The sequence below is a fragment of the Pelophylax lessonae genome (genome assembly GCF_965119305.1).
Source record: "Pelophylax lessonae genome assembly, chromosome: 12".
NCBI lineage: Eukaryota > Metazoa > Chordata > Amphibia > Anura > Ranidae > Pelophylax > Pelophylax lessonae.
The window spans coordinates 223,625,552-223,641,749 of NC_138779.1; the positions used below are offsets into that span (position 1 = coordinate 223,625,552).

Here is a 16,198-nt window from a genome sequence, read left to right on the forward strand (position 1 = left end):
AGTCCCGCCCCGCAGAGACTCCGCCCACAGCCAAGACACACCCTCCCCCAGATGTGCAAATTAACATCCCAATACTATAGAAAAAAAAAAAAAAAAAAAAAAAAAAAAGCTTAGTCCACTCTCTCGCCATGCAGTCAGTGCAAAGGGTTAAATAAATAGGGAACCTCGTGGGCGGGGCATCGTGCAGGCAGCAATATGGTGATTGGCGTTCTCATGTGGTGGAGGCCGTGCTCGGCCTATAAGGGGAATGTACGACCTTTGCCACACCCCCAATGTGACCTCATCAAACCTGAAACAGCTGGGGGGGGTGGGCTCTGTGCCATTCTGCTGTACTTTAATATCACCTCCAGAGGGCGCCAACACTCAGAATATATCGAACATTTTGTAGCGGGATCTCTATATAAAATCTATAGAATAATACGATCACCATAACAACAAATAAACTTTTTATTCAGTAATAACAACAGAGCAGCTTCAGCCGTCTACATTCCGGCCATGCGGCGGGACGGTCACAGCGCCTACAATCCCGCTCATTACATATCTTAGCTTAAAACTTCTGTAAGAGGCGATAATCTGGAGGCTTGGCGAGGAACGATCGCGGCAGAGACAGTCAATTCCAGAAAGCAGCAGCTGCTGGTGGCGGAACAGGAGAGGAACTGGGATCCCGCTGATCCCTACTATCCCCTCCCCCGCCCCACTAACCAATATACATTCAACACTGTTATTTGGAAGACTCCCACAATCCTCTGCAGCATCAGAAAAGGCGAAAAATAAAGATCCCATAGGATAAAGTGTAATAAAGACAGAAGGCACTACATTCCCGCCTGGGAATCCTGGGGGCGCTACATCCCCGCCTGGGCATCCCAGGGTGCGCTACATCCCCGCCTGGGCATCCCAGGGTGCGCTACATCCCCGCCTGGGCATCCCAGGGTGCGCTACATCCCCGCCTGGGCATCCCAGGGTGCGCTACATCCCCGCCTGGGCATCCCAGGGTGCGCTACATCCCCGCCAGGGTGTACCAGGGCACACTGCAGCTTTACCGGGGCATCCTGTGGCACTACATCCCTGCCTGGGAAAACAAGGGGGGTGACTGGGGGGGACGAGGAACTGCTGGGTGTCCTCTGATATCTGCAGGTTGAAAATGAGTGCTCTCCAGTCTTCGCACAAACCCACAGGCCGCCACAGGAGAGATCTGGGCGGAGCTCTGCAGGCGCTTAATAAATACCAGCTGATATTGGATGAGAAATCCCGCTGTGAGCTCCGCCTACCAGGAACCAAATCTGTACAAATCCAACAGAACCTAAAAGCAGCCAATTGTTAGTGTGTAATAAACCGATCAGCAGATCAATGTGCAAATCTGGACCCTCGCACAGCCCTGGGACCGTATATAATCCGATCAATAGATAAATCTCCGTCACAGAGTGCCCCCCCCCATAGAGCTTGCAGGTTACATGCTTATTCAGTCCTAGCAACACCTGGACTCTCCTCCTCAGACAAATCACCCCCTTCTACGTCACACATACATCCCCCCCTATACAATCACATATACACTCCCCCCACCCCTTATATGTCACACATAAATCCCCCCCATACAATCACATATAATACGAGAACCTTAATTACCAGCCCACACATCAACCAATCACAGCTCTCTATACATGGCCTGTGTGTATACTCACCCCCTCCAATCACAGCTCTCTATACATGGCCTGTGTGTATACTCACCCCCTCCAATCACAGCTCTCTATACATGGCCTGTGTGTACACTCACCCCCTCCAATCACAGCTCTCTATACATAGCCTGTGTGTACACTCACCCCCCCCCCCCCCCAATCACAGCTCTATATACATGGCCTGTGTGTACACTCACCCCCTCCAATCACAGCTCTCTATACATAGCCTGTGTGTACACTCACCCCCCCCCCCCCCCAATCACAGCTCTATATACATGGCCTGTGTGTACACTCACCCCCCTCCAATCACAGCTCTCTATACATGGCCTGTGTGTATACTCACCCCCTCCAATCACAGCTCTCTATACATGGCCTGTGTGTACACTCACCCCCTCCAATCACAGCTCTCTATACATGGCCTGTGTGTATACTCACCCCCCCCCCTCCAATCACAGCTCTCTATACATGGCCTGTGTGTATACTCACCCCCTCCAATCACAGCTCTCTATACATGGCCTGTGTGTATACTCACCCCCTCCAATCACAGCTCTCTATACATGGCCTGTGTGTATACTCACCCCCCCCCTCCAATCACAGCTCTCTATACATAGCCTGTGTGTACACTCACCCCCCCCCCCCCTCCAATCACAGCTCTCTATACATGGCCTGTGTGTACACTCACCCCCTCCAATCACAGCTCTCTATACATGGCCTGTGTGTATACTCACCCCCTCCAATCACAGCTCTATATACATGGCCTGTGTGTACACTCACCCCTCTCCAATCACAGCTCTCTATACATGGCCTGTGTGTACACTCACCCCCCCCCCCAATCACAGCTCTCTATACATGGCCTGTGTGTATACTCACCCCCCCCCCTCCAATCACAGCTCTCTATACATAGCCTGTGTGTACACTCACCCCCCCCCCCCCAATCACAGCTCTATATACATGGCCTGTGTGTACACTCACCCCCCTCCAATCACAGCTCTCTATACATGGCCTGTGTGTACACTCACCCCCCTCCAATCACAGCTCTCTATACATGGCCTGTGTGTACACTCACCCCCTCCAATCACAGCTCTCTATACATGGCCTGTGTGTACACTCACCCCCTCCAATCACAGCTCTCTATACATAGCCTGTGTGTACACTCACCCCCCCCCCCCCTCCAATCACAGCTCTCTATACATGGCCTGTGTGTACACTCACCCCCCCCCCAATCACAGCTCTCTATACATGGCCTGTGTGTACACTCACCCCCTCCAATCACAGCTCTCTATACATGGCCTGTGTGTACACTCACCCCCCTCCAATCACAGCTCTCTATACATGGCCTGTGTGTACACTCACCCCCCTCCAATCACAGCTCTCTATACATGGCCTGTGTGTACACTCACCCCCCTCCAATCACAGCTCTCTATACATGGCCTGTGTGTACACTCACCCCCCTCCAATCACAGCTCTCTATACATGGCCTGTGTGTACACTCACCCCCTCCAATCACAGCTCTCTATACATGGCCTGTGTGTACACTCACCCCCTCCAATCACAGCTCTCTATACATGGCCTGTGTGTACACTCACCCCCTCCAATCACAGCTCTCTATACATGGCCTGTGTGTACACTCACCCCCTCCAATCACAGCTCTCTATACATGGCCTGGGCATTCACTCTCCTCGGAGACAAACAACAACAAAGAGCAGAGCCGCTCAGGTGTCAGTTCAATGGGTGGTGCTGGTCAGATCCGCCGTCCAAGCAATGAAGAATCCAAAAAAGTAGACCGCACTCAGGAAAGTAAGATGAAAACAATCAAAACTCCTTTATTCTTCTTCGGTGCAGCAGACAGACAGTACAATGCACATAACAGACGTGCCGGGTTAACGCGTTTCACAAATTAAATCGCTTACTCATAACCATACACTGTGGAGCTGTGGAAGCCGACGTACATTTGTAGGTAAACCAAAAAAGAGGGAGGTGACCGAAGAATGCAATTACTTGCACCTTGAATTGATTAATTGATGGAAAACAGATGTAGGTTCAGCAAGTCCACAGTCCCACAGTGAAAGACAAATAGATACAAAACTCCTTCACCCAGTGGGGGAATGGAGGTATACATACGAACAATATAAAACCATATGTATGACTATAATACAGAAAAATATATATATATAAAGATATAAAACAATGACTGAAAAATCGGGAACCAAAAAATAAATGAGTCATGTATGAATAAATGAAAAACTTTTTTTCTTCATCATCAAATGCTTTTAAATGCTTCAAACCCCGGTGGCGTAGACATAATAGATGAAAAACAAAGTATATGTAAAAAATGGTCGTTCAGTGTGTGGAGATTTGAAGCATTTAAAAGCATTTGATGATGAAGAAAAAAAGTTTATGGTTATGGTATGGTTATGAGTAAGCGATTTAATTCGTGAAACGCGTTAACCCGGCACGTCTGTTATGTGCATTGTACTGTCTGTCTGCTGCACCGAAGAAGAATAAAGGAGTTTTGATTGTTTTCATCTTACTTTCCTGAGTGCGGTCTACTTTTTTGGATTCTTCATACACTCTCCTCCCCCAACCACAGCACACCGGACCTTTCCTAGCACCATAAAATAACATCCATATATTCTCCTTGATCCAAAGCTAAAATATTTCCCCACCCTCCCCCCCACCAGGCCTATACCCGGCTATACATCCAGGGAGGGCTTTACAGAGTCCAATCAGTACCAAAGAAGCCATCCAGCTCCAGAGTTGGGGGAGGGGCCCCAGGCGGCACCAGCTGAGCGGGGTTAGTGGTGATAAGGATGACCATAATGACGGATGTCCGGGTGAGCCTTGGCACTGCTGGGTATTCCCTGCCCGGGTCCGTCCAGAAGATCCCGGACTGGCACAGCCTCCACCATGAGTGCGGGTCAAAGCAGCAAATTGGCAGCGTATGTACACATATACACCTCAGCCTATATATACAGTTTATATGTATAGATATACAGTCCTGATATCGTCTGTACACACCGCCGCTGGCCAATCAGCACCACGGGTCCCGGGAGGAGCGGCCGCGGCACAGGCTGTCACTGCGCTGCCAGGCACTGTGTATGAGGGCCAGCGCATCCTCGCACTTCTTCACCGAGGATTCCGGGATCGATGTGTGAGGGAGATCCACCTGCAACAACAAGATCGTTTTTTATATCTTTATTTCTAGATATTAACTGCTGAGATCCAGCTGCATGACACCTCTATTATTTATATCGGACAGCTTTATAGTACTCCCATGGAACAGCTATCACTCCGGGAGAGCGACACTGATCCTTCTGGATCTCTGCATCCTTAACTTCGGGACCCTGGCCTCTCCTGCCCAATCAAAGAAGCCTTTGTATTTTGTGAATGTATTCATACAATACAAAGGCTTCTGTGAATGGGCAGCACAGATGCTCTGTGTGTTTCTCTCCTCTCAGATCCCTGGAGTGTTTCTGCACAGAGCAATAATCCTGTAAGATATAAATAAATAGAGATCAGCCCAGGAGATGTCATGCAGCTCCGAGGACTTAACTCATAGTGTGCCTTTTTACAAAGTGGCTAAATACCTGCAATTCAGCTTTAATCACTTGGCGACCAGCAATGAACTGGTACATCGCTAGTATTCAAGTGGTTATAATGGGATGATATGCAGCTGCAGGCATCACCCTGAAACTTTTTTTTTTTAAGAGCCGTCAGTCGGCTCTCTTCTAAAAGCAATCCTAGCAGCCAACTAGCTGCTGGATTGCTTTTACAAGCAGTAGGAGGGGGACATCCCCCCTCCCATTGGCTTCCGCGGCTTTCCCGGGATCTTCCTTTCCCACTAGGAGTCCTAATCCGTCTAACATTGGCGTCTATGGGAAATCTTTATCAGCTTGACATGGCACTGCTCCAAAACATAAGGTGACAGGGACACCAAACTTGGGGAGCACCGAGAGGGGACCCAGGACTTTACTTGTATGTGATTTCACCCAGGAGAGCTGCCACCCTGCAGTATATATATGTGGGGCGGTCAGCAAGTGGTAAAGTGGCCCAATCCCCCCCATACACGCGCAAAGGCGAATGCCCGCTTCTTGCCTCACACATGCAAACAGCGATACTCCTTGAGAGGAAGCTTCCAAGGAACGTCGGCAATAAGCCGCACCAGATCAGCGTACCAGGCCCAGTGAGGCCAGTCTGGGGCCACTAAGATGACCGGAATCCCTTCTGCCTCAATCCTGCGTGGAAGCCTTGGCAGAAGCTTGAGAGGGAAGGCGTAAATCAGATACTGACCCCCACATGGCCACCAGCGCGTCTGTGGCGTCCACCAGAGGATCCTGTGAATGAGCCACGAACCTCTGCACTTTTCTGTTGAGCCGAGACACCACAGATCCACGTCAGGGGTGCCCCACTGGAGACACAACTGATAAAACACCTCCGGATGAAGAGACCATTCCATCTGGTCCAACGGCTGCCGACTGAGGTAATCTGCCTGTCCATTTTCCACTCTGGTAATGTGTACGGCGGAAAGGGCTAGAATGAAAACTTCTGCCCACCTCAGAATGCCGGCTACCTCCAGAGCCACCAGGACACTTTTTGTGCCCCCTTGGTGATTGACATAAGCCACGGATGTGGCATTGTCTGATTGAATGCACATTGGGACATCCATGGAGACAATCTGTCCAATGTTCCAGGCACAGTCTGATCGCTTAGAGCTCCAGGACATTGATCGGTAGTCTGGACTTTCCAGGGTCCAGACCCCCCCCTAAGCAGAATTTCTGTTGAGAACGCCTCCCCACCCAGATAGGCTGGCATCCATAGTGACCACCGTCCAATAAAAGGGGAGGAAGGATTTGTGCCGGAGAGTGAAGCCACCAGATTAGGGACCTTTTTGTACTTCTGCTCAGCTGGATTTGGTTGTCCAGAGACGGCAGATTCTTGTCCCATTTAATCAGAATCTCCCTTTGCAGGAACCTCGTATGGAACTGTGCAAATGGGACTGCTTCAAAAGGTCGACACCATCAGGATCAGCACCCGCATGCAAGTCCGGAGGGATGACCATCTGCTGGACAGCAGGAGGTGAATTGCAGCCTGCAGTTTCTGGAATTTATCCAGAGGAAGGAGTACTCTGGCTAAGGCCGAGTCCAGAGTCAGACCCAGATAGTCCAGCTTTGTGGACGGTACCAAGGCAGACTTCTGAAGATTCAGAATCCAGCCAAACTCCTTCAGGGTCCGTATGGTGATCTCCAGGTTTTCCACCAGCGCAGTAGGAGACTCTGCTCTCAGAAGAAGGTCGTCAAAGTAGCCCAGGACTGCGATCCCCCGCTGACGTAACAATGCTAGCACCGGGGCAATTTTGTGAAGACCCGAGGAGCGGAGGCGAGACAAAACGGTAATGTCACAAACTGATAATGCTCCTCTCCCACGGCAAAGCGGAGGAAGCGCTGGTGACTGACACATATTGGAATGTGAAGGTAAGGGTCCTTGATGTCAATGGGAGGCAAGAAAATCCCCCTCATGCAGGGAAGCCACCACCGTGTGAATGGACTCCATTCTGAACTTCTGTACCCACACAAAGCGGTTTAGCACCTTGAGGTCCAGAACTGGACACACCTTGCCTTCCTTCCTGGGAACTGTGAACAGGTTTGAGTAAAAACCCCTGAAAACGTTCCGAAGTCGGAACAATCACCCTTTGAAGTAAAAGGTCTTGCACCGCCTCAAAGAGAGCCTGTAAGCGGACCAGGGTCAGGCGCATGTTGGAAGGAATGAACCTTACCGGAGGGTAAGAACGAAACCTGATCTTGTAGCCGGACCGCATGACCTCGTGGACCCACTTGTCTCGTACCAGGGAAGTCCACGGGTCCGGGAACAAGCTAAGATGTCCCCCCCCCCCCCATCCTAGATATGGGTGAGGGTGCACCTTCATGCTGAAGGGGCCTTCTCTGGCGGTCTTGACTTGTCAGACCAAGTTTGCTTGAATCCTCCAAAAGGAGGCCCCCGGAGAGCTTCGAGCCCTTGTCAGTCGACCCTGAGGGAGGAAAAAAACATCTTTATGAGCCGAGAAGGATGGCCCATGTCTACGACGACGGTCCTTGCCCTTAGTAGCCTCTGGAAGAAAGGTACGCTTCCCCAGTCAGATCTTTAATGAGGTCATCCAGGGTAGCACCAAACAGGCAATCTCCTTGAAAGGGAAGATCAGTCAAGGCCTTTTTAGAAGTCTGGTCTGCAGACCAGCAATTGAGCCAAAAGACACGCCGAAGGACCACAGCCGAAACAGAGAGCCGAGCCACTAGGGGAGCCGCATCCAAAAAGACATCACAAAGAAACTGCAGCCCCTGGACCAACTGGTCTGCCAGCTCAGCAAAAGCAGGGGGGAGCTGCTCCCCCTTCAGGTCACGGCACAAAAGCTTGGCTCATTCGGTCAGAGTCTGCAACACCAGGGCAATGGTGAATATCGGGCCCTCAGTGATGAACCAGCCAGGGTGTACATATTGCGGGCCACAGCCTCCGCCTTCCTGTCAGCTGAGTCCTTAAAGGGCGGGGACTCTTCAACTGGTCTCTGGGCTCTCACTGGCCATACTCCTCCCTTCACACCATGGGGTATATAGCCAGGCCGGTGACACAATTATTTCTTTGTTCAGCAATGCAGCTTCCTGTGTCACTTCTCAGCCTCTAGCTTGGTCATTGAGCCAATCAGCATCACCTCCTCCTTCCAATCAGCAGGGAGGTGAGCCGGCTAGCAGTAAATCTACAACCAAGCAGTTTTAGAAAGATCTTCCTGAGTGTAAATCACAAGACTGGCCAAACAGCTTCTACTTACCTGGTAGATGGATTTCCAGGCCGCTTGCACGATGGAGATGAACCTGTCCAGCTCCGGTCTGCAGCTAAAATACACCACCCAGGGCGGGAGGAAGTGGCTGCGCTCCTGTGTGAATTCCTGCCGGGAAAAGGGACAGGGAGAAGGAAATCACCATCTGGAGAAGGCGGCAAATTAAAGCCCCAAAGCACCACCCAACTGCGATCACTTCCTTCCAATAGGCCATGGGTGCTCCAACCTGTGACCCTCCAGCTGTTGCCGAACTACAATTCCCATCATGCCTCTACTTTTGGGTATCATGCTTGTAAGGGTCAGTTTTGCAATTCCTCTTGGGACTTGTAGTTCCACAACAGTTGGAGGGCCACAGGTTTAAAACCTATGCAATAGACCCATCACTGGATGCTTACCCCCCTCCCCCACCATCAGTTCTTGCTCTGCCTTTTCTAATGCTCCACCCCACCATAAGCCCCAACCCCTTCTAAATCCACCACCGACCCCTTCTCTTCTACCCCAACCCCACGCTGCTGTGTGCCCCCACCCATACTGTACTCACCATGACACAATACTCCTTGCCATCCACTGTGCCCAGGGAGGACAGGTCTGTCAGCTCAGAGATGCCCAGTGCCCGGAAGAAGCTGGTCTGACAGTCCTGGTGACAAGTGATGATTTTGTCCTGGGTCAGGACCAGACAGCAGGGGAGGCATGGAGAGGGGACCCCCCCCTGAGGAATGACCTGCCAGAAATACATAGGAGAGTCACCACAGTGCAAACCCACCAAACAACCAGCCTGAGCTCAGCGGGCACTGCAATACAGGAGGTACACTGGAGAGTCCCCTAATATTTTGTTGTTCCTACTGGTCCCCACACTGCCCCCCTTCCTCCCGCTGGCCCAATTACTGCCCCCCCCGCTGGCTCGCACACTGCCCCCCCTCCTCCTCCTCCTCTGGCCCCCACATAGACGGCCTGCCCCCCCCCCCCCTCACACTGGCCCGTACACTCTCCCGCTTGCAGGCACACTGCCCCCTATCTCCTGCTGGCCCACACACTGCCCACCCCCCCGCTGTCCAGCACACTGGCCCTCCTCCTTCCGCTCGCCCTTACACTGCCCCCCTTTCCTCCTCCCGCTCGCCCGTAAACTGCCCCCCTTCCTCCTCCCGCTCGCCCGTAAACCACCCCACTTCCTCCTCCCGCACGCCCGTAAACTACCCCCCTTTCTCCTCCCGCACGCCCGTACTCTGCCCCCCTTTCTCCTCCCGCACGCCCGTACTCTGCCCCCCTTTCTCCTCCCGCACGCCCGTACACTGCCTCCCTTCCTCCTCCTGCTCGGCCATACACTGCCCCCCTCTTACTGGCCCCCTTCTACTGCTCTTATTGACTCAAACCAGCCCCCCCCTCCAGCTCTCTACCTCCATCCCACCACTGGATTTTCCTGCCCCATGCTGGGTACACCTGCTGATGCTCAGCACTGCAGCTTGTAACAGACTCAACCTAGACACGTGTACCCGTGTGCAGACTTACCCCCTTGGAGACAGCCTGGCACAGATGCTGCATCCAGTCTGCCATGTCCTCATCATTGGCTGCGCTCAGTTCCAGGGAAGGCTGCTCAGTCAGGATAACCTGGAAGGAGTGTGCTCTCTCTGTAGAATTGGCCCTGCGGCACCCACCACATTGTTCCCCCCTGTAGGACAGTTATATAGAAAAACCCATTATCCTGTGTTTCATCCAACCACCAACCTTATACAGGAACATGGGGGAGGGAGAATGATAGAAAGGCCTTACCCCAGATTGATAGACAGCATGGGGGTCACATCGGTCCTCTCGGGGTACTGGTATAAGATGCCGTTACTGGGAGGAGAAGGGAGCAATAAAGAGATCAGTGGATGGTGTACCTCGCTCAGACTGAAAACCAGACCTTCTGTGTCCCCAATGAAGCCCCCTACACTTCCCCTCTTTCCTGCTCACCTGAGGACTACATAGCAGGTCTTCCAGGTCTCACGGCCCAGGTAGGAGGTGCCGGCCTTGTAATGCAGGACTCCCTCCTTCGCTACAACCTGATCTCTGGATAAATGAGAACTGAATGACCCAACAGCTTCATCCAGAGGGTCCTCCCAGTGCACTAAACCATAGTACAGCATCACCACCTCCGAGGCCTGTGGGAAAAGCACACCACGTTACCGTCAGCTAATAAAAAAAATGGAGCAGCAACACCGACAATATAAAATAACACCAATGACGATACAAGAGACGTTAATACAATAATAAGAGTGACTACTGTAGAGACCCCCAAATGTCACACAGAGGGGTCCCCAGGACTCTGGCTGGTGTTACCTCTAGCTTGGACTCCAGGGATACAAATTTTGCAAGTGCCAGCCTCTCCATGGTGGCATCTGTAAGAACACCAGGGTAAGGGGGCTCTCGGCATCCATTGATCATGGCCGATTTCAATGCAGCAATAAAGATCCTGAGCAAAAAAAGAGCAGACAACAGAACAGACATTAGACATTAGATAAAAGAACAATGCAAGAGGAGGTGGGGGTGGGGATATGTAGTCTGAGGGCTGGCTGGAAAGACAACGTGCTGGGGTGTACTCTGGAGGTGGGAAAGAAAAGGCTTAGGGTGTACTGCAGAGATAGAGAGGTTAGTGGGGTGTGCTGCAGCTGGGGAAGAAAGAGTGGGAAGGTGTAGTGCAGAGCTGGGGAAGAGCGGTTGGCGGGTTGTAATGCAGGGCTGGGGAAGAGCGGTTGGCGGGTTGTAATGCAGGGCTGGGGAAGAGCGGTTGGTTGGGTGTAGTGCAGACTGCAGAGCTAGGAAAGAGAGGTTGGTTGGGTGTAGTGCAGGGCTGGGGAAGAGAGGTTGGTGGGGTGTAGTGCAGGGCTGGGGAAGAGAGGTTGGTGGGGTGTAGTGCAGGGCTGGGGAAGAGAGGTTGGTTGGGTGTAGTGCAGGGCTGGGGAAGAGAGGTTGGTGGGGTGTAGTGCAGAGCTAGGAAAGTCTGGTTGGTTGGGTGTAGTGCAGGGCTGGGGAAGAGAGGTTGGTGGGGTGTAGTGCAGGGCTGGGGAAGAGAGGTTGGTTGGGTGTAGTGCAAGGCTGGGGAAGAGAGGTTGGTTGGGTGTAGTGCAAGGCTGGGGAAGAGAGGTTGGTTGGGTGTAGTGCAGGGCTGGGGAAGAGAGGTTGGTTGGGTGTAGTGCAAGGCTGGGGAAGAGAGGTTGGTTGGGTGTAGTGCAAGGCTGGGGAAGAGAGGTTGGTTGGGTGTAGTGCAGGGCTGGGATAGAGAGGTTGGTGGGGTGTAGTGCAGGGCTGGGATAGAGAGGTCGGTGGGGTGTAGTGCAGGGCTGGGATAGAGAGGTTGGTGGGGTGTAGTGCAGGGCTGGGGAAGAGAGATTGGTGGGGTGTAGTGCAGGGCTGGAGAAGAGAGGTTGGTAGGTACAGTGCAGGGTCAAGGAAGAGAGGTTGGCGGGTTGAAATAAAGGGCTGGGGAAGAGAGGTTGGTTGGGTGTAGTGCAGGGCTGGGGAAGAGAGGTTGGTTGGGTGTAATATGGTGGAAGCGAAGAGCGGTTGGTGGGGAGTAATATGGGGGGAAGGGAAGAGCGGTTGGTGGGGTGTAATATGGGGGGAAGGGAAGAGCGGTTGGTGGGGTGTAGTGCAGGGCTGGGGAAGAGAGGTTGGTTGGGTGTAGTGCAGGGCTGGGGAAGAGAGGTTGGTTGGGAGCAGTGCAGGGCTGGGGAAGAGAGGTTGGTTGGGTGTAGTGCAGGGCTGGGGAAGAGAGGTTGGTTGGGAGCAGTGCAGGGCTGGGGAAGAGTGGTTGGTTGGGTGTAGTGCAGGGCTGGGGGAAGAGTGGTTGGTTGGGTGTAGTGCAGGGCTGGGGGAAGAGTGGTTGGGTGTAATGCAAGGCTGGGGAAGAGAGGTTGGTGGGGTGTAATATGGTGGAAGCGAAGAGCGGTTGGTGGGGAGTAATATGGGGGGGGAAGGGAAGAGCGGTTGGTGGGGTGTAATATGGGGGGGAAGGGAAGGGCGGTTGGTTGGGTGTAGTGCAGGGCTGGGGAAGAGAGGTTGGTGGGGTGTAGTGCAGGGCTGGGGAAGAGAGGTTGGTGGGGAAGAGAGGTTGGTTGGGTGTAGTGCAGGGCTGGGGAAGAGAGGTTGGTTGGGTGTAGTGCAGGGCTGGGGAAGAGAGGTTGGTTGGGTGTAGTGCAGGGCTGGGGAAGAGAGGTTGGTGGGGTGTAGTGCAGGGCTGGGGAAGAGAGGTTGGTGGGGTGTAGTGCAGGGCTGGGGAAGAGAGGTTGGTTGGGTGTAGTGCAGGGCTGGGGAAGAGAGGTTGGTTGGGTGTAGTGCAGGGCTGGGGAAGAGAGGTTGGTTGGGTGTAGTGCAGGGCTGGGGAAGAGAGGTTGGTTGGGTGTAGTGCAGGGCTGGGGAAGAGAGGTTGGTTGGGAGTAGTGCAGGGCTGGGGAAGAGTGGTTGGTCGGGTGTAGTGCGGGGCTGGGGAAGAGAGGTTGGTTGGGAGTAGTGCAGGGCTGGGGAAGAGAGGTTGGTTGGGTGTAGTGCAGGGCTGGGGAAGAGAGGTTGGTTGGGTGTAGTGCAGGGCTGGGGAAGAGAGGTTGGTTGGGTGTAGTGCAGGGCTGGGGGAAGAGTGGTTGGTTGGGTGTAGTGCAGGGCTGGGGAAGAGTGGTTGGTTGGGTGTAGTGCAGGGCTGGGGAAGAGAGGTTGGTTGGGTGTAGTGCAGGGCTGGGGAAGAGAGGTTGGTTGGGTGTAGTGCAGGGCTGGGGAAGAGAGGTTGGTTGGGTGTAGTGCAGGGCTGGGGGAAGAGTGGTTGGTTGGGTGTAGTGCAGGGCTGGGGAAGAGTGGTTGGTTGGGTGTAGTGCAGGGCTGGGGAAGAGTGGTTGGTTGGGTGTAGTGCAGGGCTGGGGGAAGAGTGGTTGGTTGGGTGTAATGCAAGGCTGGGGGAAGAGTGGTTGGTTGGGTGTAATGCAAGGCTGGGGAAGAGAGGTTGGTGGGGTGTAATATGGGGGGGAAGCGAAGAGCGGTTGGTGGGGAGTAATATGGGGGGGAAGGGAAGAGCGGTTGGTGGGGTGTAATATGGGGGGAAGGGAAGAGCGGTTGGTGGGGTGTAGTGCAGGGCTGGGGAGGAGAGGTTGATGGGGTGTAGTATGGAGGAGGGGGGGGGCGGGAGCGGTTGTTGGGTGAAGTGTAGAGACGGCATTGGGGTATAAGCGAATAGGAAAGGTGCACAAGACAAATTCCAACTCACTCAGTCAGGGCAATGTCCGCCGTGTCCACCAGAAACTGGCGCCGCCTGTTGGTACAGACTATCGTCACCGCCTGCTGGTCAAGACCAACCTACCAGAAAGGAGAAGGATAAATGAAAGCTCGCCATTGGCTGATCTTCCCCATCCCGCAGCACAAAGTAAAACTTACAGAGATGTAATCGAGTTCATTGTAGGAGACGGCGTCCTCCACCATGTACGGTTTGTCCGCGGCACCTGGCGAGGGAGGGGTATACAGGTCACACATGCGGGAAAGGATAGGTCTCTATGCAGACAGATTATAATAAGCGTGGTCCCTCACCTTTCCTCAGGAAATAGATGTAACAGTCGGTGAGAAGCACGTAGAGCAGCTGCAGATCCCCCTCCATGTGACCCGTACTCATCCGGAACATCTGAGGAAACAAAGAGAACATGTCATCCCAGTAGAACCATTTTCTGAGATTCACTGCTTAACCACAAAGTGAGGAGCAGCAGCTGGAATCTGACTGACAATGCAGAGGTTTTCCTCCAGTTCTCGCCACAATGCATCAGGAAAGGAAGTCCTCCGATTGGCCGCCATTCCTCACCTTGAACAGCTGCTCCTCGTTCTCTCGGAACACGTGAATCATCAGGAGGAGAAGAAGGTTGTTGTCCACCCTGAAGAAACAGAAGGAGGCGGCATTGTGAGCCATTGTGTGCGCGTCCTACAGATCCTTCCATACCCAGGCAAGCCAGACCAACCAGAGTGCGGGCCAATGCCAGACCAACCAGAGCGCGGGCCAATGCCAGACCAACCAGAGCGCGGGCCAATGCCAGACCAACCAGAGCGCGGGCCAATGCCAGACCACCGGTCAATCCCATTCCCATATAGAAAACTTTTCTCCACCCACTGCGGCCATGTACAGCGATTCCATCACCTGATCTGAGCTGCGGAGAAGCCTGTGAGTACTCAGCAATCAAACTTACTCAAAGTGTCGTCAGGGAATTGCTGCTGAGTGGGGAGATTGGGCTTATCCTCTATGCGCGTCCCGTGACGTCATCCTCTATGTACCCCATAACTTTATCCTCTATGCGCGCCCCGTTACTCCATCCTCTATGCGCGCCCCGTTACTCCATCCTCTATGTGCGCCCCGTTACTCCATCCTCTATGCGCTACCCTTGACTTCATCCTCTATGTACCCCATTACTTTATCCTCTATGCTTATCCTCTATGCGCGCCCCGTTACTCCGTCCTCTATGCGCGCCCCGTTACTCCGTCCTCTATGCGCGCCCCGTTACTCCGTCCTCTATGCGCGCCCCGTTACTCCGTCCTCTATGCGCGCCCCTTGACTTCATCCTCTATGTACCCCATTACTTTATCCTCTATGCTTATCCTCTACGCGCGCCCCGTGACTCCGTCCTCTACGCGCGCCCCGTGACTCCGTCCTCTACGCACGCCCCGTTACTTAATTTTCATTTACCTGAATTCACAAGGATGAGGGGCATCTGTGGGGCTGCCCTGCCCCTCCTCCACTCCAGAGTCCTCTGCAATACTCAGGCTGGGACTCCCCTTTCCCCCAGAGCTGGTAGACAGCATGGTCTGGCCGGAGTGCTCCTCTAGGGATCCTTTAGCTGAAGTCTCTCCTCCTCCTCCTCCTTCTTCTTCTTGTCCAACATCCTCAGGGCCACCAAAAACATGTGTTGGTTGGCTTTGGCCTGGAGAGTCATGGTCGCCACCACCTGCTGCAGGAGAGTTTGGACTCTCTGGGGTAAAGTAGTAGAAGTCCATGGGATCCTGCAAGCCCTTACTACTGTCCTGGCTTCGGGTATCGCCGGGGGTCTCCCCCGGGGAGCAGGTCCGAAAGGAATGGTCAGTGGCTTCTGGGTTACAGGACCAACTCTGAGGGTCCAGTTGGCCATTCAGCTTCTCTATGACCTCGGTGAGAGGCTGCCCTACTCTCTCCATGGACGTGTCTTGCATCTTGGGCAGGCGGAGGGCCGGTTCGCTGAGATCTCCCGGCTTCTCTTCCAGTTCTCCGTTACAAATGTTGGACTTGTGCTCAGGGTCCAGGTCCTCGGGCTCGGAGGTACTAAGGAGGGGGCGTTGGGTGCTGTCCTCTGATCGACCCTTTTTACGCTTTCCACTCCGCTTCTTCCTTACCATCCTGAAAACAGAGAATATTAGGAAAGCTTCACTGACCAAGAATTACAAAATCAGGATCTCTGCACTTTTAGAGAAAATGTATTAATGTGAATAACGTGAACCAACCAGCTTGATGGTTAGGTGGCCAGGCTTTTAGGATGGAGAGGCCGGGCCTGGGCTCTCGGGGGCAAGAGGTTGGAGGGCCTGGGCTCTGGGGGGCAAGAGGGTGGAGGGCCTGGGCTCTGGGGGGCAAGAGGGTGGAGGGCCTGGGCTCTGGGGGGCAAGAGGGTGGAGGGCCTGGGCTCTCGGGGGGCAAGAGGGTGGAGGGCCTGGGCTCTCGGGGGGCAAGAGGGTG

At 53.6% G+C, this 16,198-nt stretch overlaps 1 protein-coding gene across 5 annotated transcripts in view; it reads right to left on the minus strand.

Annotated features, from left to right (window-relative positions):
• Nucleotides 1–4,456: 4,456 nt before the first annotated feature.
• The window catches only part of PLEKHM2 (pleckstrin homology and RUN domain containing M2), a 40,233-nt gene continuing 28,491 nt past the window's right edge, over nucleotides 4,457–16,198 (minus strand). For all 5 annotated transcript variants that reach the window (XM_082273093.1, XM_082273091.1, XM_082273092.1 and 2 more), the window contains 12 exons: nucleotides 15,182–15,865; nucleotides 14,309–14,378; nucleotides 14,044–14,134; nucleotides 13,894–13,958; nucleotides 13,727–13,815; nucleotides 10,816–10,948; nucleotides 10,450–10,637; nucleotides 10,267–10,332; nucleotides 10,006–10,165; nucleotides 9,041–9,220; nucleotides 8,491–8,607; nucleotides 4,457–4,839 (listed from right to left, as the gene is read on the minus strand). In XM_082273093.1, the coding sequence (XP_082129219.1) occupies nucleotides 4,705–4,839; nucleotides 8,491–8,607; nucleotides 9,041–9,220; nucleotides 10,006–10,165; nucleotides 10,267–10,332; nucleotides 10,450–10,637; nucleotides 10,816–10,948; nucleotides 13,727–13,815; nucleotides 13,894–13,958; nucleotides 14,044–14,134; nucleotides 14,309–14,378; nucleotides 15,182–15,865 (1,978 nt within the window). In that variant the 3' untranslated portion in view covers nucleotides 4,457–4,704. The remainder of the gene's footprint in view (nucleotides 4,840–8,490; nucleotides 8,608–9,040; nucleotides 9,221–10,005; nucleotides 10,166–10,266; nucleotides 10,333–10,449; nucleotides 10,638–10,815; nucleotides 10,949–13,726; nucleotides 13,816–13,893; nucleotides 13,959–14,043; nucleotides 14,135–14,308; nucleotides 14,379–15,181; nucleotides 15,866–16,198) is intronic.